General features: G+C 32.0%; 1 protein-coding gene across 1 annotated transcript in view; it reads left to right on the top strand.

Annotated features, from left to right (window-relative positions):
- MMS22L (MMS22 like, DNA repair protein) overlaps positions 1-18,756 on the top strand; it is a 127,374-nt gene that overhangs the window by 37,737 nt on the left and 70,881 nt on the right. Inside the window, exons 11-14 of the mRNA XM_081295429.1 lie at positions 4,203-4,265; positions 11,122-11,241; positions 13,634-13,857; positions 14,190-14,699. Coding sequence (XP_081151555.1) covers positions 4,203-4,265; positions 11,122-11,241; positions 13,634-13,857; positions 14,190-14,699 — 917 coding nt within the window. The remainder of the gene's footprint in view (positions 1-4,202; positions 4,266-11,121; positions 11,242-13,633; positions 13,858-14,189; positions 14,700-18,756) is intronic.

Raw genomic sequence — 18,756 nt, 5'->3', positions numbered from 1 at the left:
GAGCCAGATTTATAACAAGAACATTTCATATGATACATGTAGTAAGGATAAGTAATGCATATTTGTAGATGCTTGTGTAAAATAAACCTTTTATTATATGAGTTCTCAGAGTTCAAGATATTTCTGAATTTCTTATAGGCTTTTAAAGAAAAACTCAAGCCTTTTGTTAGTAACAGTTTTCATTTGGTACAAAATGCATGTTACATTTATAACATTATTTAATATCTCACAGTGACTATTCAATTTTTAACATCAGTGAAGTGTTGTTTACCCATTTTACAGGTAAAGAAACTGAATTACACAGTGATTAATTATCACACTGTTTTATCACTTAGATAAACTTAATATTAGAGTTCTCCTAAGGATTGCCTCTTTAATAAATAGGTCTTTGGAAGAATAGTCTTTTTTTCTAGTTTTCCACCAACATTCCTAGTTTATTTCTGGTATCCCCTCATCCTATCTGATTAATTTTCACTCTTATTTTCAAAGATGTCTCTAGTTGGTGAATCAGATAACTCCTCATCTGAACAAAAAGGCATGTTGGTTTAGTCTTTAACAGGGAATTATATAGAATGTTAATTTGGGTCTGAAATATATTTGGATCATAATTTTGAAAATTACCTAAATTATTTTTTCTCCTTATGATGTGTTAGCATAGCCAACTATACTAGAGAAAAGGGTTGTGGAGTAAGCATGCTTAATTCAACTTAAAAATAATCTGATGTGGGAGAGGATATGAATAATAGTCATGTGTTCTTCACCAGAGAAATACCTCTAGTCTTCTGACAGCATCGGGATATTTCATTTTTTAAAATGTGAACTGATTTGCCCTTAAGATTAATGCAAAATCTTTACATCTTAAATAGGTTTCAGATGTGTTTAATTATTTTTTATTTTAAAAGTTTCTGTAGTTTGGCGTTTTGCTATATGTAGATTTAAATAACAGAATTAGCCAATTTCTTATCATAAGCCTATAAGAAAAATTTGGTATCTCACTTTGCATATTAGAAGCTTTAGATTTTCAAACATTCTGTTTAATGCTTTTCCTCTCAATCTAGATGAAAATGTGTTATCCTCTCACAATCCCTGTCATCTATTTTAAAACCAAATACAGTTAAAGAGGAAAATTACTTTTTGGTATTGCAGGGGTCAGTTTTAACAGTGCTTTGCCTGCCAAGAACATAGGGCAATCAGTCAGGCTAGCTGATGCTCGTATTTGAAACATCTGAAATGGCAACCAGATAAAAGGTGTAAAATGTAACCTTAAACTGAGAGTTGTACCCAGAATTTCAGTGTGCTGGAAGTGGAGATTGAGGGAATCGATTTTATATTCCTGGTGGGTTACTACCTATACTAAAACTTAAACGAGTATCTTAGCTTTAATGGTGGGGTAAAAAATAGCAAACACAGCTCCAAATTATCTCTCACCTGAATTAACTTGGTTTTTAGAAATAAGGCTATAGTGGTGTAACTTAGTATGTAGAAAAAAACACTATAGCAGTCCAATTTAAATATTTTTGTGAAAGAAAAATATGTCTCTCTTTGGTATATGTTCTCTTACATTTGATTTAGGAATGATATAGTTGCCAATTCTTTCTTTTTAGTCAATTTTTGTTTAGATCGTGGCCACAGTGTTGATCCATATTTTTGAAATTCCCTGGGTAAGAATTATACTACTTCTGTATAATTCTTGTGATTCAAATGGCTTGATAGGACAGAACAATTGAAATTTTGCTCAGTAACACTAATTGTGAAACTTCAATTATATCAACCCTGTCATGTTCCTGCTTACTTTTCTTTAGTAATAACATTTTCTTAATAAAAAAAATGATATAAAAATGAATTGCTGAATTCTGAGGGAAGCCTTGCTAGGAAAACAATCATTTACTTATGCATGGTGTAACAGGGAATATTGGAATCAGATCAACTTAGATTTGAATTAAGAGCAGAGTTTAACACAGTATATATATAAGTATTGATACAACAAAATGGTCTCCTTTTTGAGAGAGTTTTATGGCCAACTAGCAGGTTTCAGTTCTCAGTCTGTAAGACTGTCCTCATTTCTGATATCAGTTGCAAGCCTGGGGGTTTCCCAAACTATCCTCAGTTTTGATAATTTGCTAGAACTAACAGAAATCACTGAAAACTATTAAAATCATGGTTATTGTTTTTTTACAGAGAAGGAATATATATTCAAATCAGTTAAAGAAGAAGCATATACAGGCAGAGTACAAAATGTGGAGCTTCTTTTGTCCTCTCCCTATGGAGTCGGGACACATTAATCTCCTGGCATCAGTATATTGAAAGTACATAGTGAACGCCCATAGTGTCCAGGTTAGCTGACCCAAAGCCCCAAGAGAAGTCACATGTTGGTCTTTTGGGCATAGTAGACTATCCAATATGACTATGGCCTAATCAAGATGCTCCTAACAGGTTTAACATTCCAAGGGCTCGGAGAGTATCTCCCAGAGGCCAGATCTTCTCTTTGTAAAGGGCCAAAATTCTTTACTCCACATTCCTTCCTGATAAATACTTTTTTTTGCATTCACCTTACTTACATGAATGTATTTCAAAAAAGTCAGTAATTTTTTTGCTGAAAATAACTCATTATATTAGTAGTTGCTGTATAACAGAAATGTGGCAGCTTAAAACAACAATCATTATCTACACTTAGTTTTTTTTAAAATATAACTTTATTTATTTGTATGTGGTTCTGGGGATCAAACCCAGGGCCTTGCACAGGCGAGGCAAGCACTTTACTGCTGAGCCATAACCCCAGCCCCAACGCTTAGTTTTTGAGAGGCATTTAGGAGCAGCTTAGCTGAGTGATTCTGCCTAAGGATCTTTGAGGTTAACAGTTAACCTTTAAGCCATGGACTTCAGTCTCTGAAGATAACTGGGACTAGAAGATCCACTTCTAATCTCATGTTTTGGCAGTAAGCTTCAGTTACTCACCGTGAGGGGTCTCTTCATGGATGCTCATAGTATGGCCTTTCCCAGATCTAACTAGTCAATAAGAAAGTGTAGTTAATGTAGAAACTTTATTGTCCTGTAACCTTATCTTGGAATTGACTGTCACTTATATTGCTATTGGTAGTCTATTGGTGACAGAACAACCTGGTATGGTGTGAGGGGGAATTGACTTACTGTCGCTTATATTGGTATTAGTATTCTACTGGTGACAGAACAACCTGGTATGGTGTGAGGGGGAATTTCATAAAGCATGAATATCAGGAGGCAGCAGTCATTAAGGACCATTTTAGAGTCTGGCTACTATAGTAACTTTACACTTTTATTAAATAAATATTTAGTGATTTTCACATTTTATATGAATATTGTTCAGTTATTTAAAATCATAAATATTGCACATGCCTTATTTGTCATTTGAGTTTACCCCATACTCAAATGGTAGAGTAGGATGAGAGTCTGCCTTTAATCTTTAAGGCCTCTGGCCTTGCAGAAGTCTTAAATAATTTCATCCTTTTTTTTTTTTTTTTTTTTTTTCACTGTAATAATCTGGTATTTCCAAGGTGCTTTCTTTGCTTCTGGTTTTAACTGATGGCTACATATCTAAACCTCTAAGAATTCAGTGTCCCAACAAAATGTCTCCCAGGCTTTCCTATTGGAAAAGCAGAATTGTTTTCAGTTTCAGAAAGTCCCTTTTCGGTTTTTTCCCTTATTGTGGAGAGTATTCCACATAATTGAAGTTGCCTTATTTAATCATTGGCTAAATGAGGGTATTACTGTGTACGATTTTCTTTATTTTCTGTGTAATATTTTTTTGTTATTTTGTTTAATAAGGCAGACTGTCTCAGAGCCATTAAGAATAAAATTAAGGAAAAAGAATCTCTTGTGAATAGTTGGAGAATAGGAATGAATAGTTAGCATAAAAAACTTGGAAAAAAGAGTTTTTTCTGTTAGAGTATATCTGACAGCAGATTAAATATTTGTTAATATAATACTGTAGAAGCACGACTTTTAATGAAACAGCTACCAATAAGGTTTATGTTAATTAGAATAGTTGAAGATTTTTTTTCTTCCGAATCTTTCAAATCTTTGCCAAAATAATGTTAGATGTTCAAGAAATTGCAGTGATTTATAATGGTAGAGAAAATGTATTTCATACTCAATATACCATAATATTAAATATATGCATAATCAAGAGCAATATTTTGATGCAGCATTATTTTCTTCCTTTGTAGAGACAAATGGAATCAAATTGGAAATTTGTGGAAGAACTGCTGAAACAGTCCTTGAGTATTCAGGTATGCAATTAAAATGAGACAATTTGTAGACTTTGATCAATTTTTATAAGTTCTATTTATAAAAATCAAGCAAACAGTTAAAATGATTTTAATAATAATTTAGTTAGGGTTGTGGCTCAGTGATACAGTGCTTGCCTAGCATGTGTGAAGCACTGGGTTCGATTCTCAGCACCACATATAAAAAAATAAAATAAAGGTCCACTGACAACTAAACAAAATAATAATAATTTAGTTATTAAAAGTGTGAGATAAAATCATTCTGTGCAGTCCATCTCACAGTAGTTCCTTTTATGACTGTCCTTTAAAGATTTGTATTTTCAACACTGAAGTTGTCAGTTAAAGGACAAAGATAATTATCCTAGTTGGTGACTTTGACAAAATGTATTCAAAATAAGTGTTAGATGCTTCAGAACTATAAGCCATTCCTTGACTGTGTGATATCAAACTAGAAGACACGATAAAGGAGATAGTTAGTGGCATTGGAAATTCAGCTATATCCTCATCACAGCAGGAAGGTGACTTGCCTTGCTGAGCAATTTGTCTTACAGGCCTGAATCATATTCTAACTGATAAGGTCCTAGTTTCTGAGCACTCATTTCATACCTTATCATTCTTCTTTCTGCAGAGCTGTTAATGTAGTGCTTCATGGCCCAGAGGTCAGACTTGACCTCCTTTTAAACTAGTTTTAAATTTGCTATCACATCTTTAAACATGTTTTATTGTAGCTCTTTAAAGTTTTATAATATAAGTTGTCACTTATGTAAGAGTTTATGGAAAATTATAGTAAAGATTTTAAATTTGGGAAATAAATTAATTTTTTTATTTATGAAGATTGTTTAAAACTTGAAGAGGAATGAAGAAGAAATATTTTAATATAATACTGCTTTATATTGTTCTGTATATTTACAATAGACATTTTTGAAAATCATTTTAACTACTTGAAATATTTTTTATCTATTAGCTATTAACTTTTTAAGGTGAAACATAAATACTTTTAGTTTAGATATGCATATTATTTTATTGTGAGCTAAGAATTTTAACTTAGAATGCCAAAAACTTTGCCATAAGTAAGTTGTATCAGAAATGGTAGAACCATTATCCTTAGAATCTTTCTCTTAATTTTTACAGTGATAAAAGTTTTGGCTTAGTTATACTTCCTTTTTTTAAAAAAAAAAATTTCCTATTCCAATTTAATTTGGCTTTTTCTTTACTTTTTGAAAACAATGATTTAGCAACTCAAAAAGTTTTTTATGTATTTTTTATTTCAGAAATATAATCACTAAAGTGGGATTGTGAAATAATAGCTTTATAGTAATCATTGTCATTTGCATTGGTTAATTATTCAGTCTTTTTGCCTTAACATAGCTTAGTTAAAGCCAAGTAAAAAGAATTTCAGTGAAGTCTGGATAGTGTTATCTTTCTGTTACTATATCTGAGCCAGTAACTAGAAGCTTAATTTTTACATTAAGTTATTAACTACTTGTATCCTTTAAATTTCCTTCACCTGGACCTCTGTTATTATCATATTTAATAATTTATATACTTCATTTCAACTGTGACAGTGTATGATTTTATGGTTTTGTTCAGCCAGGTTTTAAGTTACACAGTATTTCTTAGGAGGCTATAAAAGTTTATATGTACGAATCAACAAAGAAACCCATACTGATCCTGCACAATAGGAAACAGAATTTGTCATCATCTCTGTTCTATAGAAAAGTTTGCTTTTTGTCTAAGATGTTGAAAGCCCTCTGTAAACACTTTTAGTTTCTTGAAAATTAATATTTTTTTCCCTTTGGATTTTGACTCCCTATAATTTTGATTTTGATTTTATTTTTCTGGTGCTAGAGAAAAATGTGCTTTGCACATGCTAACTAGTCATGTATTCTTCCACTGAACTGTGTCCTAATTTTGATTTTAAATAAAAGAAACTCATATTTGCTTAGAATAAGACCTCTTAAGTATAATGTGACACTCACAGTAGGATAAAACTTATTCTGACACTGAATAATGTTCTTTTACAATTTAGTGAGTATTTTAATCATGGCAATTGAAACTGTTTTGAAGATAAATATGTAATTCTTGAAAGAAGGTTAGGTCACCAACCATCCCACTTTGTGTTGGCCTGAGATTTCAGTGCCAAATTCAATAAAGCTCTTAGTAAACCAGGATAAGTCAGTCAGTCACCCTAGATGTAGGGGTACTACCACTAATCCAGGAATCTTTATAAATTTAAGTCTTGCATAAAATCAAAGTGATACCTTTCCTGTGACAGAAAGAGTCATTATAATATTTGGAAAGAAGTGGTCCTCTGGTTCAGTCTAGTATTCCTTCAATGTTGTTGTGTCTTGATTGCATCCAATTATATTCTATAAGTAGTATAGGACTACTTACTGGAGTTCTTGAAACCAATTTTGTGGTTGCAGTAGGTGGTCAAAAGAATAAATAATATGTTGGGAATAGAGCTATCAGTTTGATTATATCTGTTTTATCCCCATTCAGGTAAATTAAAGTCTGATAATACTCATGTACTTTGACACGATTTCCAACAGTGAAAAAAGTCCATTTGCTATGGGATGATAGGTTTGTTTAAAAAATATATACCTTCCAAATACACAACAATATTCTAGTAAAATTGATGAACACTCCTGTAGTTTTAATTAAGCAAATAATGTTTCAGATCTTTTTTTTCTAGCAAAAAAAGGATCTTCCTGAAGCAGACATTGAGCTTTAGATTAGTAGAAAGCATATATTATTTAATTTTACTTAATTGACAATTACTTACCAATTAGTATACATTCTTTAACTTAATGCTTAGAACAATCTTGAGTAGTGATAGTATTGTTTCCATTTTACACCCTAAGAGACTGAAGTCCGAAGGGGTTGAACAGCTTTCCAGGTTCACCCAGCTATTTAGGAAGTATTGGGATTAGGATTCAAATCTTCATATGCTTACTCCACTGTGAAATCTCAAAGCAATGAACTTGCAGGAATCTTAATAAAACTCCTTTTCTTCATTACTTCTAATTTAACATTTCTTCGATGTTTTGTGTTTCTTAAGTATATAGTGACATCATAGTAGGATAAAACTTATTCTGACACTGAATAATGTTCTTTTACAATTTAGTGAGTATTTTAATCATGGCAATTGAAATTGTTTTGAAGATAAATATGTAATTCTTGAAAGACGGTCAGGTGACCAACCATACCACTTTGCATTGGCCTGGGATTTCAGTGCCAAATTCAACAAAGCTCTTAGTAAACCAGGATAAGTCAGTCACCATAGATGTAGGGGTACATGTATATATACAATTAGTAATGTATTTTGGTTTCTATATCTGTTTTGGTCATATTTATGCAAAGCATCTATTTTCCATGATTGTTGTTTCCTTCTCTGATAAGTATATGATGGAAAAAGAAAAGAAAAGAAGCAATTAGTATACTCAAGTGTTTTCAGATATTCCTTCCAACCATATGTTAACTTTATTATAATTTTTAAAATAAATTCGAGCTAGCGTATCTGCTATTTCTCCTACTCCTACTCCTGAGTACTGTGTATTATTGCTTTACCTATGTGAATTTGAAGATGGACAATTCCTTTCTTTAATTTAATTTTAATGCTTTAATTTCTAAAGCATATACATACTTTTTTAAATGGAATTTTTCAAATTAGAGAAAATAGTTGAAAACAGGAATGGTTGAATATATAGAATGTGAAACTGTAAAACATATAACATGCTATCTGTAATTGACTATAGGCTAACAAAGCACATATTTTCTAAGTCACACTCAACTAATTGATTACCTATCCAACCACAGCTGTGGAGAATGGTATTTTTAAACCATTTCTTTTCATTTACATCTGCAGGCACTAGGAAGAAAAGGAGGAAAAATTCATTTCTTTCCCTTTATAAGTAAGAAAATAAATAAAATTGATCTCTTGGTATGCCATTTTTAATTTCTTCTTGATTGCATGTAGTACAAAGAACATGGGCTCTGGACTCAAACAGACCTTGTTTCCAATTTTGATCTTGAAATTAAAAAAATCTTGATCAAATTTGGTATTGACTAAATATTTGTTTCTTTTTCTTCTGTTTTTGGCATAGAATGAATGTTTTGTCTAACAAAGACTTTAGGGACATAAATCCTAGATCCTAACCAAGTGAGTTTGAGTAAGCTATTTATAAATTTGAATCCCAGCTTTTTTTTTTTTCCTTTTGAAAAATGAACATATTAAAACTGCTGGTATGAAATGTACTTGAACCAACACATGTAAAACATGTCTTATGATGCCGGATACATAGATATCATTCACTTTTGCTTTTCCCAAACTTCTTTTTATTGTTTCAGTATGTCTTTGTGGATTTTACATGGTAAAACAAGTTTCAGATGCCAAGTAAAACCCTTCAAAATGAACTTTGATAACCTACTTTTTTTATCTTGCAGACATAATAAAATTAGTATGCTTTTTTTCAGTTCAGTAGTATAAATAGAAACCAATATGATCCTAGATCTAGGTTTATGTTTTCACAATAAAATCAGAGAATGTTCATAGTGAATAAAATTTTGTCTTTTTTGGTTAAATGTGTTTGTTAGAGAATCCAGATGCTTTCTCTAAACCATACAGCTGATTGGTGAAAAAAAGCACCAGACATGAGTCTCAGTTTTGTTTATAAATATTTATGGAGGCTCTTTGGTAAACCCAGCAAGGTACTAGACCCTGGGGACATTATCATAGCTGCAGCTAGCTCAGCTTGGTGGAAGATAAACATTAAATCTAACAAGTGTTATGATATAAGTATGCAAGAAAGGTCACTGCCTAGTGGAGGATTAAGAACTTTCCTAGAAGTTTTGAAGTTTAAGGTATCTTAAAGGGTGAATAATTTAAGAGTGAAGGCCTTATCTAAAGAATCCTCTCATTGTTGTCTTTTCCCCTCATTTGTGACTCATTCATTGAAACATTTAGTACCAAGCTCACCACTTTCTTCTATACCCATCTACTATTTTGTTAGTAACCCAACATTATTGTATATAATCTGCCTACCCTCTCAGTGTCCTAATGTCCTTACTCCTAACAGTTTCTTCTATTTTCCTTACCTAGCTCCTCCCATGCTCATGCCCTATAGTTTTTCATTTCTGTTCTAGCCCATCATCATCAACATTTTCATTTTTCTGTCCTCTTCTAGGTCCTGACTTTTCTCTTTAAACAATATAGATTACACAAGGCTTTATTATTTTTAATTGATTTAAAAAAAATTTTTTTTAGTTGTTTATAGATCTTTATTTTATCTATTTATATGTGATGCTGAGAATCGAATCCAGTGCCTCACACATGTCAGGCAAGTGCTCTGCTGCTAAGGCCCAGCCCCATCCCACAACCCATTTTTCAGTCACTCCATTTTAAACATGTTTAATTAGTTAAGTCTTACTTGTTTTAAACTTGGAAAAGCTTATTCTTCCTGTTCTCTTATCTTCCCCACCCCTACCCAAAGCTGAATATTGCTGGAGAAAATAATCATTCTTACTGACTTGTCTGACTTTAAATTCTTCATTATAAATCTTAAGTGGCAGTCAACATTAGAATGTTTGCTTTTTTGCTCTCCATAATGATTTGTTTCAGAATTTCTTTTTAACACACAATTCAGCACAGGCTCTGGCCCAGTCCATGTAGTTGAATATCATGCCTGCTAAATCACTGAAAGAACAGAAACCAATCTGATCAGAACTTCTCTTTTTTCCTTCAAATCTCCCAAAATGTTTGCTTTGTACTTAACCTCTCATACTACTTTTCTTTTATATTGAAAATGTAACTGGTTCTATCAAGAACTAATTTCTTTCCCTTTGCTGTGGCTCTTGGTTTTCTCTCCTGTTCAAGGACTTCATCTCTAAATATTTTTACTTCCTCAACTCCTGTTATCTCCTTAGCCATCCAAAGTTGAGCATGTCTTTACCATACCCAATTAACTCATCATAGCCATGAATAATTTTTTAAAATTGTTCTAAGGGTTCTTATTTCTTTTCATTTTTTAACTTCTCAGCAGCATTCAACCCTGTTCACCACTGTTCTTTTGAAATATTTCTCTTGACTTCCAGAATATCTGATTGTATTCCTGTTTTTATTGTCCACTTGTTTTTGCATATAGAATTTTCTGCATTTGCTCGGTATCTAAATGTTAGAATATCAAAGGGTTCTCTGTTCTGGATTCTTATTTCTCATCTCTGTTCTTTCCTTAAGTCACTGTATCTAACCTCTTAGCTCTAAAAATTATTAATATGATCTTAACACCCAGATTTATGTCAACAACTCTGACTTTCTCCCTGAGCTCTACATCAGTATGTCGTTTATTATGTCCTAAAATGCCCTGTGATTCTCCCCATGTTCACCTCCCCTAGACTTTGTCATTTTAGGGAACAGTGCCATTAACCCATTGTCTTATGCCAAAACTTAGAAGTTTTTCCTAATTAATATCTTTCCTTCATATGACCAGGCCCTCTGAATTTATATACATCTTTATTCTTGGATCCTTTTTGCCACTTCTTTTTGATATGGATTTCTTATCCATTCTTTGGGTTTCTAACAAGATGCATTTATGAAACACCTATATATTAAGTAATTGAACCAAAAGTCAAAAGGAGTAATGTAATTTCCACTATTCAAATATGTTAATGATCTCTAAATTGTTTCAGGAATGTACCTTATGTTAATTTAGGCATTCTTGTCTGAAGATGAGAATGGCTATGATTTGGTGATATATATTCATATTCTTTTTAGCTGCAGGTTATTCAACACAGTATTCGGTGATAATGTTCATGTTTCCAGAGCCCATTTACTCCTTCCTAACTTCAGTTTGTTTTTTAGGATGGCATACTAGAAGAACAATTACGGATGTATCTTCAATGTTGTTTGACACTTTGTGATTTCTGGGAACCAAACATTTCTATTGTCACCATTCTATGGGAATATTATAGTAAGAACCTGGTGAGTTACTAGAATATGGGATTTACTCCAGGAATTTGAAAAGTCGGTATGTCATATTTAAGGGAATTTTTTTTTTTTTTTTTGAGAACCAGGGATTGATCTCAGGAGCACTCGACCACTGAGCCACATCTCTTACCCTGTTTTGTATTTTATTAGAGACAGGGTCTCACTTTGTTGCTTAGTGCCTCACTAAATTGCTGAGGCTGGCTTTGAACTCAAGATCCTCCTGCCTCCGCCTCCTGAGCTGCTGGGATTACAGGCATGCGCCACCACCAAGCTTGGCTTTGAGAGGATTTTTATGCTTTCATTATGAGCAGCTATCAGTTTTTCTTGAAAAGTTAATTTTTGTTTAAAGTAGATTGGAGTAGTTCAAGAGTAGTTTTAACTTTCAAAAAACTTGTTTATAAAAAACTGGCATATACACAACAGCATCTGGTGTCTCTTTCCTCTTGAGACTGTGTATAAACAAAGTGGCTAAAATTAAAGCAGAAAGATTTTTTTCTAATGCTCGTTTTTAAATATTTTCTAATAATAACTGATTGCTGTGATATGTTGAATAAATACTGCTATCTTGAATAAGATACCACTTTAGCACCTAAGTAGTTTATAAGTTAATGGGCAGGTACACACATATTTTGGGGAAAATGTTAAAATGCCAAAGAATACCAGATTTCAAAAGGTCATAATATTTTAAGTTCACTGTGGGGATAAGTAGAATTTTCCAACTACAGAAGAAAACGATCATACAGGCTGAAGGAACAACATGGATAAATGTATGAAGATATGAAAGAACAAGGTCTATTTCTATTATTTTTATAGTTCTGAAAAATAGGCCTGGAATGACAGTGGAGAGAGATTATAGATAAGAAGAATAAAGATGGTAGTTTTGGGAGACTGGTAGACTATGAAGGATTGTAGGTAATTTACAGTTGAGTTCTAGTTTATTCAGGAGACATTGGAAAGCAAGGATGTGACATATTAGGTTATGTATTTGAGAAAGTTTTTGTAAACGAATTAGGTACACATGAGTTAGTCCATTGTATTTATATGAGATAATACTCATATGATAATACTATATGAGAATTAAAATAAGGGCAATTTTAAAAGGAGAGGATGAGTTTGGAATACAAAAATTTAAAGAGTAATTTTAAAGATTCCATTACCTGTGTTGAAAAAAGAAGAGATTTGGAATGTTGGGGTTTTGTATAAATAGTGAACTTCTCTATTAAGATAGAAAATGATAATGGAAAAATTACCAATAAATGACAGGTTTGGGTTTTATATATAATGGAGCTTATTAAAAGTAAAAAATACCTTTCTTTAAAGAATAATATTAGGCTAGCTGGAGAAAAGACCAAGGCAGAGATGTATAGAGTCTGGAGTACTTTGTGACACAAGAGAGCATAGAAAGTATCAAAATTAAGTTAGAGTCATGTCAAAAGGACATAGGAATTGATTTGAAGAAGCTCCCATTGATCAAAGAATGAAAATTTGAGCTTAAGAAAAAATAATGACTATAATGGACTAAAACATCAAATATGTTTTAAGTTTTCAAGTTCATAATACTTTTAAAATTATTCTGGAAGGTATAGAGTACCTCATTTTGAAAACTATAAATAAAGGAAAATAAAAACTATGTTTTGGCCAAATCAAATTTTGTATCAGTTAATTTAGAATAAATGGTAGGATTATAAAGTCACTATTTTATATGTCTAGTGAAATATGCATATAGACAGTAAACTTTAGTGGCTGCTAAAAATGTTAAAGGCAGGGATCACTAAAATAAGTACATTAGGCTGACATCCTCATCAGTCTTAACATTACAGAAAGTCAGAATGTGTGTGTCTCTTTAGTAAACATAATAGGAAGCACTTGGTACTACCAATGAAAGAACCTTGCCAAAAAATTTAATGTGAATGATTTAGCCTCTAGATAACTACACCATTTTACAGAAAACATATAAATATAAAAAGTATGTTAAGTGATATGAGGCGGATGCAAGTAGTTAAATCCAGAACATTGGAAATTCTGTCCAACAATTTTCCTGATGTAAAAAAATGAATGGTACAACAAGAACATTGGGGAATTTCTGCAGTAAAAGAGTGTTAAGGATTATATCTTATTAGATCTTATTTGTATTCTAATTTGGACAAACCAACTGTTAAAAATACATTTTGTGGATAAGCCAAAATTTGAATATCCTTGATTTTCTATGGTTTTATGGAATTTTTTGGAAGGGAGGTGGTATATGATAATGGTATTGTAATAGAAATATAGTTTTGTGCTTAAGATAATTTAAACTTTTAGTGAGCTAATTGGAATTTGTAGTTTCCCATTTAATGTACTAAGAAATTAATACTTATTATCTGTCTTATACTTCTTATACTTTTAGAATAGTTCCTTCAGTATTTCTTGGCTTCCTTTGAAAGGCCTTGTTAATAACAAGTCGCCTTTGTCTATGCTTGAAATGGTGAAGACTTGCTGTTGTGATAAACAAGATCCTGACCTACATAAATCCAGCAGTAGTTATACAATTTTTCTTTGCATTTTGGCAAAAGTTGTTAAGAGAGCAATGAAGAACAATGGCCCTCATCCTTGGAAACAAGTCAAAGGAAGGTGAGTGCAGTATCTTTCTTTGTCAGGAATGTTCATTGATATCTTTGGAGAAGTGTTTACAATTTGTGTTTTTTAAAGTAAATTGTGATTAGAGTCCTTTTTCACATTTAAAATGTATTTCTTAACATAAGACACAAAATGTGGAACATTTTGATTTTGTCAGTTGTAATACTGAGGAACAAACTTAAAATCCATAACTTGAAAAGGGTTTTAATTTCTTTTTTTAAAATCAGTAATGAGACTATCATGAGTATTGATAGAAAGTTTACTTTAAATGATGAATTTTTGTGAATGAAATAATTTTATTAAAGCAGTTTTTTTATGTTTTACAGAATATATTCTAAATTCCATCAAAAAAGGATGGAAGAATTAACTGAAGTTGGTCTACAGAATTTTTTCAACCTCTTTCTACTGTTAGCAGCTGTTGCAGAGGTAGAAGATGTAGCAAGTCACATTTTAGACCTCTTGAATTTCCTCAAGCCAACCTTTATAAAATCACAGAGAGCCCTCATTTGGAAGGGTCAGATGGCATTTCTCTTACTGTATGCTCAGAAAAATCTGGACATTGGTGTTTTGGCTGAGAAATTTTCCTGTGACTTTCGAGAAAAAGCAAAGGAATTCTTGGTATCTAAGAATGATGAAATGATACAGAGACATAGTCTCTGGACCCTTCTTTCCATATACATTGATGGTGTTCAAGAAGTATTTGAGACCAGCAATTGCTTATGTCCTTCCCATGAAAAACTGCTTAATGATGGATTTGATATGCTTCTACGAGCCTGTCGAGAATCTGAACTTCGGACAGTGTTGAGCTTTCTACAAGCTGTTCTTGCCAGAGTCAGGTATGTTTTCCTGCAGTGTACTAATTGATATCATCACTGTTTTGATTTTTATATTAATTTCTCCTTCAACATACTTAGAAACCAAATATATAAGGAAGTATTTGTTCTACTGATATATTGGCAAAAATCATTAGTTTTCAAACTATTTTTTCCAATAGTAGTTCTTAAAAAGAAAGCTCTTATGCAAACAGGAGATGCAAAATTAAACTCAGAGCAGTTCTGATATAATTGCAGAGCCATGCTCTTAGACCTCTTTCTTCCCCTATTCCTTCTTGGGAAAGAATATAATTACTGAGAGTTATGTTATCGATATTCTAAATAAGACCGTGAGCTCAAATCTGAGGTGGCTTTTATTGAAACATTGAAGCAAATGTAATTCTGTGTCCATAAGGAGGTTTTGGCTCAACTGAACCATTGAAAAAAAAAAAAAAAAGTAAGTTTCTTTAAATTTTTGCTATAAAGTTATAGCTTCAACATCATCAAATTCTTCCTGCTGAATCCATTTGAAATGAACATAAGTTTATTCTAACACCAATCATCTATACAAGACTTAGTATTTTCAGATCCACCTAAATTATGCAGATATGTGTTCTTAGTGTTAAGACACTACCACTCGGTTGTAGTCAGTCACTGCCACTGAAAATTTGTGTAGAAGTTGTATATAGAAATAGGATTTATTTGAAACCATGTCTGAAGTTAACAGACTGCTTCCCTCCTAATATCACATTATAAAAGTAACATCTGTTTTCAGACATTTAGGAGCATAGGAATAAGAAAGGAAAGGAGCATATGGGCCTGTAGAGAAGAAGCAGTCATGGAAACAGTGGCAGAATTTACCACTTTTCTACCTTTTCCATTGAAAGATAAGTTTATTTTAATCCTCCTCAACAATTGTTATTTTATTCTTACATGGTTTTTAAACAAAGACTTATATCTTACACTTTTAATTTAAAATTTTAGTTAAGAATGCTGGGCAATCATTTTTATTTTTGTTAAAATTATTTTTTACATTGTTAATGTAATATTTTGTGGTAAAATGTTTTTTTTTTTTTTTTTTAAAAAGAAGTATAAAGTGACAAACTTTTTTTTCCCACCTTCATTTCTTCATTTTCTTGTTCAGTGGTTCTCAGTTGGGGATGAGTTTGTCCCTCAGAGGACATTTGACAATTTCTGAAGATATTTTTAGTTGTTACAACTAGGTGGGTACCACTGATGTTTAGTGGGTAGAGGTCAGGAATGCTGCCAAAGAATTATCAGCAGGGCTGAGATTGAGAAATACTATTCTAGTTCTACCCTCACAGAAGTAAAATAATTTCTTAGAGAACCTTCCAGACATTTCCCCCTATTTATTTGTATGTTTAACATAAAACAGACGATCTTTTTTCAGAACAACTCCTTTTTTGGCTCTACATTCATACATTTCCTAGACAGCTTTTTATGTTAATTCCTGGAGACCTACTTAATTCTTCTTAATGAATGCTTATTGTTCCATTGTGTAGATGTGCTAAACTTTATTTAAGCAGTCCCCAGTAATAGGAATTTATATTATAATTTACCATTTTGTTTTGTTGTAACACATTTTTATTTAATCTCTTTATATGCATCTCTGTGTATGTATGGAAGTATGTGTAGGCTAATCCCAAGAAAGAATTAGTATGTATAAATTTTAAATGTGAATGGGTATTACCAAACTTCCTACAAAAAATATTGTATCAGTTTTTACTGTTTCTGTGAAATAGCTTCCATTTTCATTCTTTCATCATTGTGTGGAATGTCCTTAGCAAAAATACATTCTAAAATAAGAAAACAGAACTCTGTTAAAAATGTTAGTTGAAACTGTAATAGGAGAAAGAGACCTATTTTGAAGATTGTAGAGGCTTTAAAAATAGAAATATGAAGAAAGCAAAAGAAAAAAAAAGATGATTTTTTTCTCTATTTCATGTTTATTCATTGACTTTGGTTTGTTATAAAGCTTCTAACTAGAACTTTTCTTGGTAATTCTTCAAAAGTAGTAACTAGAAACACCAGAATAATTCTTATGTTCCTGAAAGATTCACATTTTACAAATACTGTCTTCTTTCTTAATTAACACTTCCATTCCTATTTATAGATTTTTTTAAAAATTGAAGTTTGGAGACTTTGTAGCTTACCTAAAATAACAGTTAAATTTCAGAATTGGCTTTCAAACTCAAACCCATTGTACAATTGTTGCTTTCTTATGTGTCTTCTAATTGTTTGTAAGTAATTAAATCTACACTAATCCTATCTATATACTTTTTTATAAATTGGAAGTAATTGCATGGGTGAAGTCTGCAAGGTATTTGCAGACCTGAAACTATTGCTACTATTCATATATTTCTGAGTGGTTTTATCTTTTGTTTTTGCTATTAAAAAAAGATAGTTGCTTATTGGGGGACTTTTGATTAAGTTTTCGAATTTTGCAGATTCCTATTTAATGACTCAGTTGGAAAAAATGAATTGAGATGTGGAGACAAGTCACATTTTATGTATAGTAGTTTGCCTTTGATTTATTAGCACCATTGCAACTATCTAAATTTCACTTAATGCAATACAGAATTTTTTACATTTATTATGAGTTTCTCAGGTGGATCTGGATTGTTTTGTGGGCTTGCTATCTTGAGCAGGGGATTATAGTGAGTACTACTGATCTTCTTAACTAGCCTGTGAAAAAAGAGACAGATGTTTATAAATTGTTAATTGTTAACGTTTGATGCCTTGTACAAGTGTGTAGTTGGTTTTGTTTTATACTATTCATTGCTAAAAAAAGAATATCCAATCATTTACAACTTCTATTACCAAAATTATAAAATACAGAGAAGTATGAAGTCAGTGTGTAAATAAGAGGGTGTAGCAACACACAAGTTTTAATGCTAACATACTTTAGGCACTGTCATCCTTTATTTCTGAAGCTTGCATAGCAATTTGCACACAGATTTTCAGTGAGATTGATCACAGTATATAATAAGAGATAGGACCTATGACTTAGTTTCTTTGTCTCCCAACAGCTTTTACCACTTCTAAGGCAGATATGACCAAAACTGATTAGAGTTTTGTTTGGGGTCTTTTGGGGAGAGACCCAGAACTCACGCAGAATTGTTTACCTTAAAAAGAAAGAAGGAGGGAAACCCTTGTCGGGTCCCCTCTCGTCCTGTGGAAGCACCCTTGAATAAATCCTACTCTTACACCTCAAAAAAATTAATAAACAATATAAAAGAAAGAAAGAAGGGTGGAGAGGAAACATAAGAAAAAGTTATTTAGGTATTTGTCAGAGGTATGTTCCTAATTTCTTAAAACAAAATCTAGAACTTCATTGAAGATCTTTTCATAGTCATCTTTTAAGTGTGCTGTATACTCTTAATACTATGATAAAGGTAAAAAACATTTTGAATAGTTAAAAATTAAAGCATGTGGTTTTTTTTTTTTCTTTAAAGTTGAGAACTGAGCTAAATTCTTTGAATTTTGGTTTAGGTAGGGAAGATAGATTACATAGATTGATGATATTTATTCCTGGCTGCATCCCTGCCAAGGAAAAGAATGAAATACTTTACCTTAACAATCTCTTCTGTTTTCAAAATCAGGTGGGAATAAGGTACCAGACCTTGCATAAATGTGTGTGCAGGGTGTGTGTGTGTGTGTGTGTGTGTGTGTGTGTGTGTGTGTGTTGAACTGGGTAATAGTTTTATAACTGTATGACAGAGAAATTATAGGTGGGAAGGAACTAAGATCACTGATTAAAGAGGAGAAGCAGCTCCCTCTAGGCTGTTAAGAAATAATAACTTCATATGCCACTTTCTGCTAACTGGAGCTGATGGCTCACCAGAGCATTCTTTATTGCTGATTAAGTAGCATTATGAAAATACTGACTTGGTTATGTTAACTAAACGCCTCTGTGTTTAAAACTTCGAATGTCAAGTAGTTTTAGCAGTCATCTTTAACATTTCACATTACCTTTCTGAAACACATTTCTAGTTCTCACTTGCTGTTATTTGAGGTTAATATAAAAATGGCAGTCTTTCATTGTGGAGGTTGGTTTAGC

This window comes from Spermophilus citellus, assembly GCF_964194105.1.
Source record: "Spermophilus citellus genome assembly, chromosome: 5".
NCBI lineage: Eukaryota > Metazoa > Chordata > Mammalia > Rodentia > Sciuridae > Spermophilus > Spermophilus citellus.
This window is presented reverse-complemented; position numbering and strand designations above follow the sequence as displayed.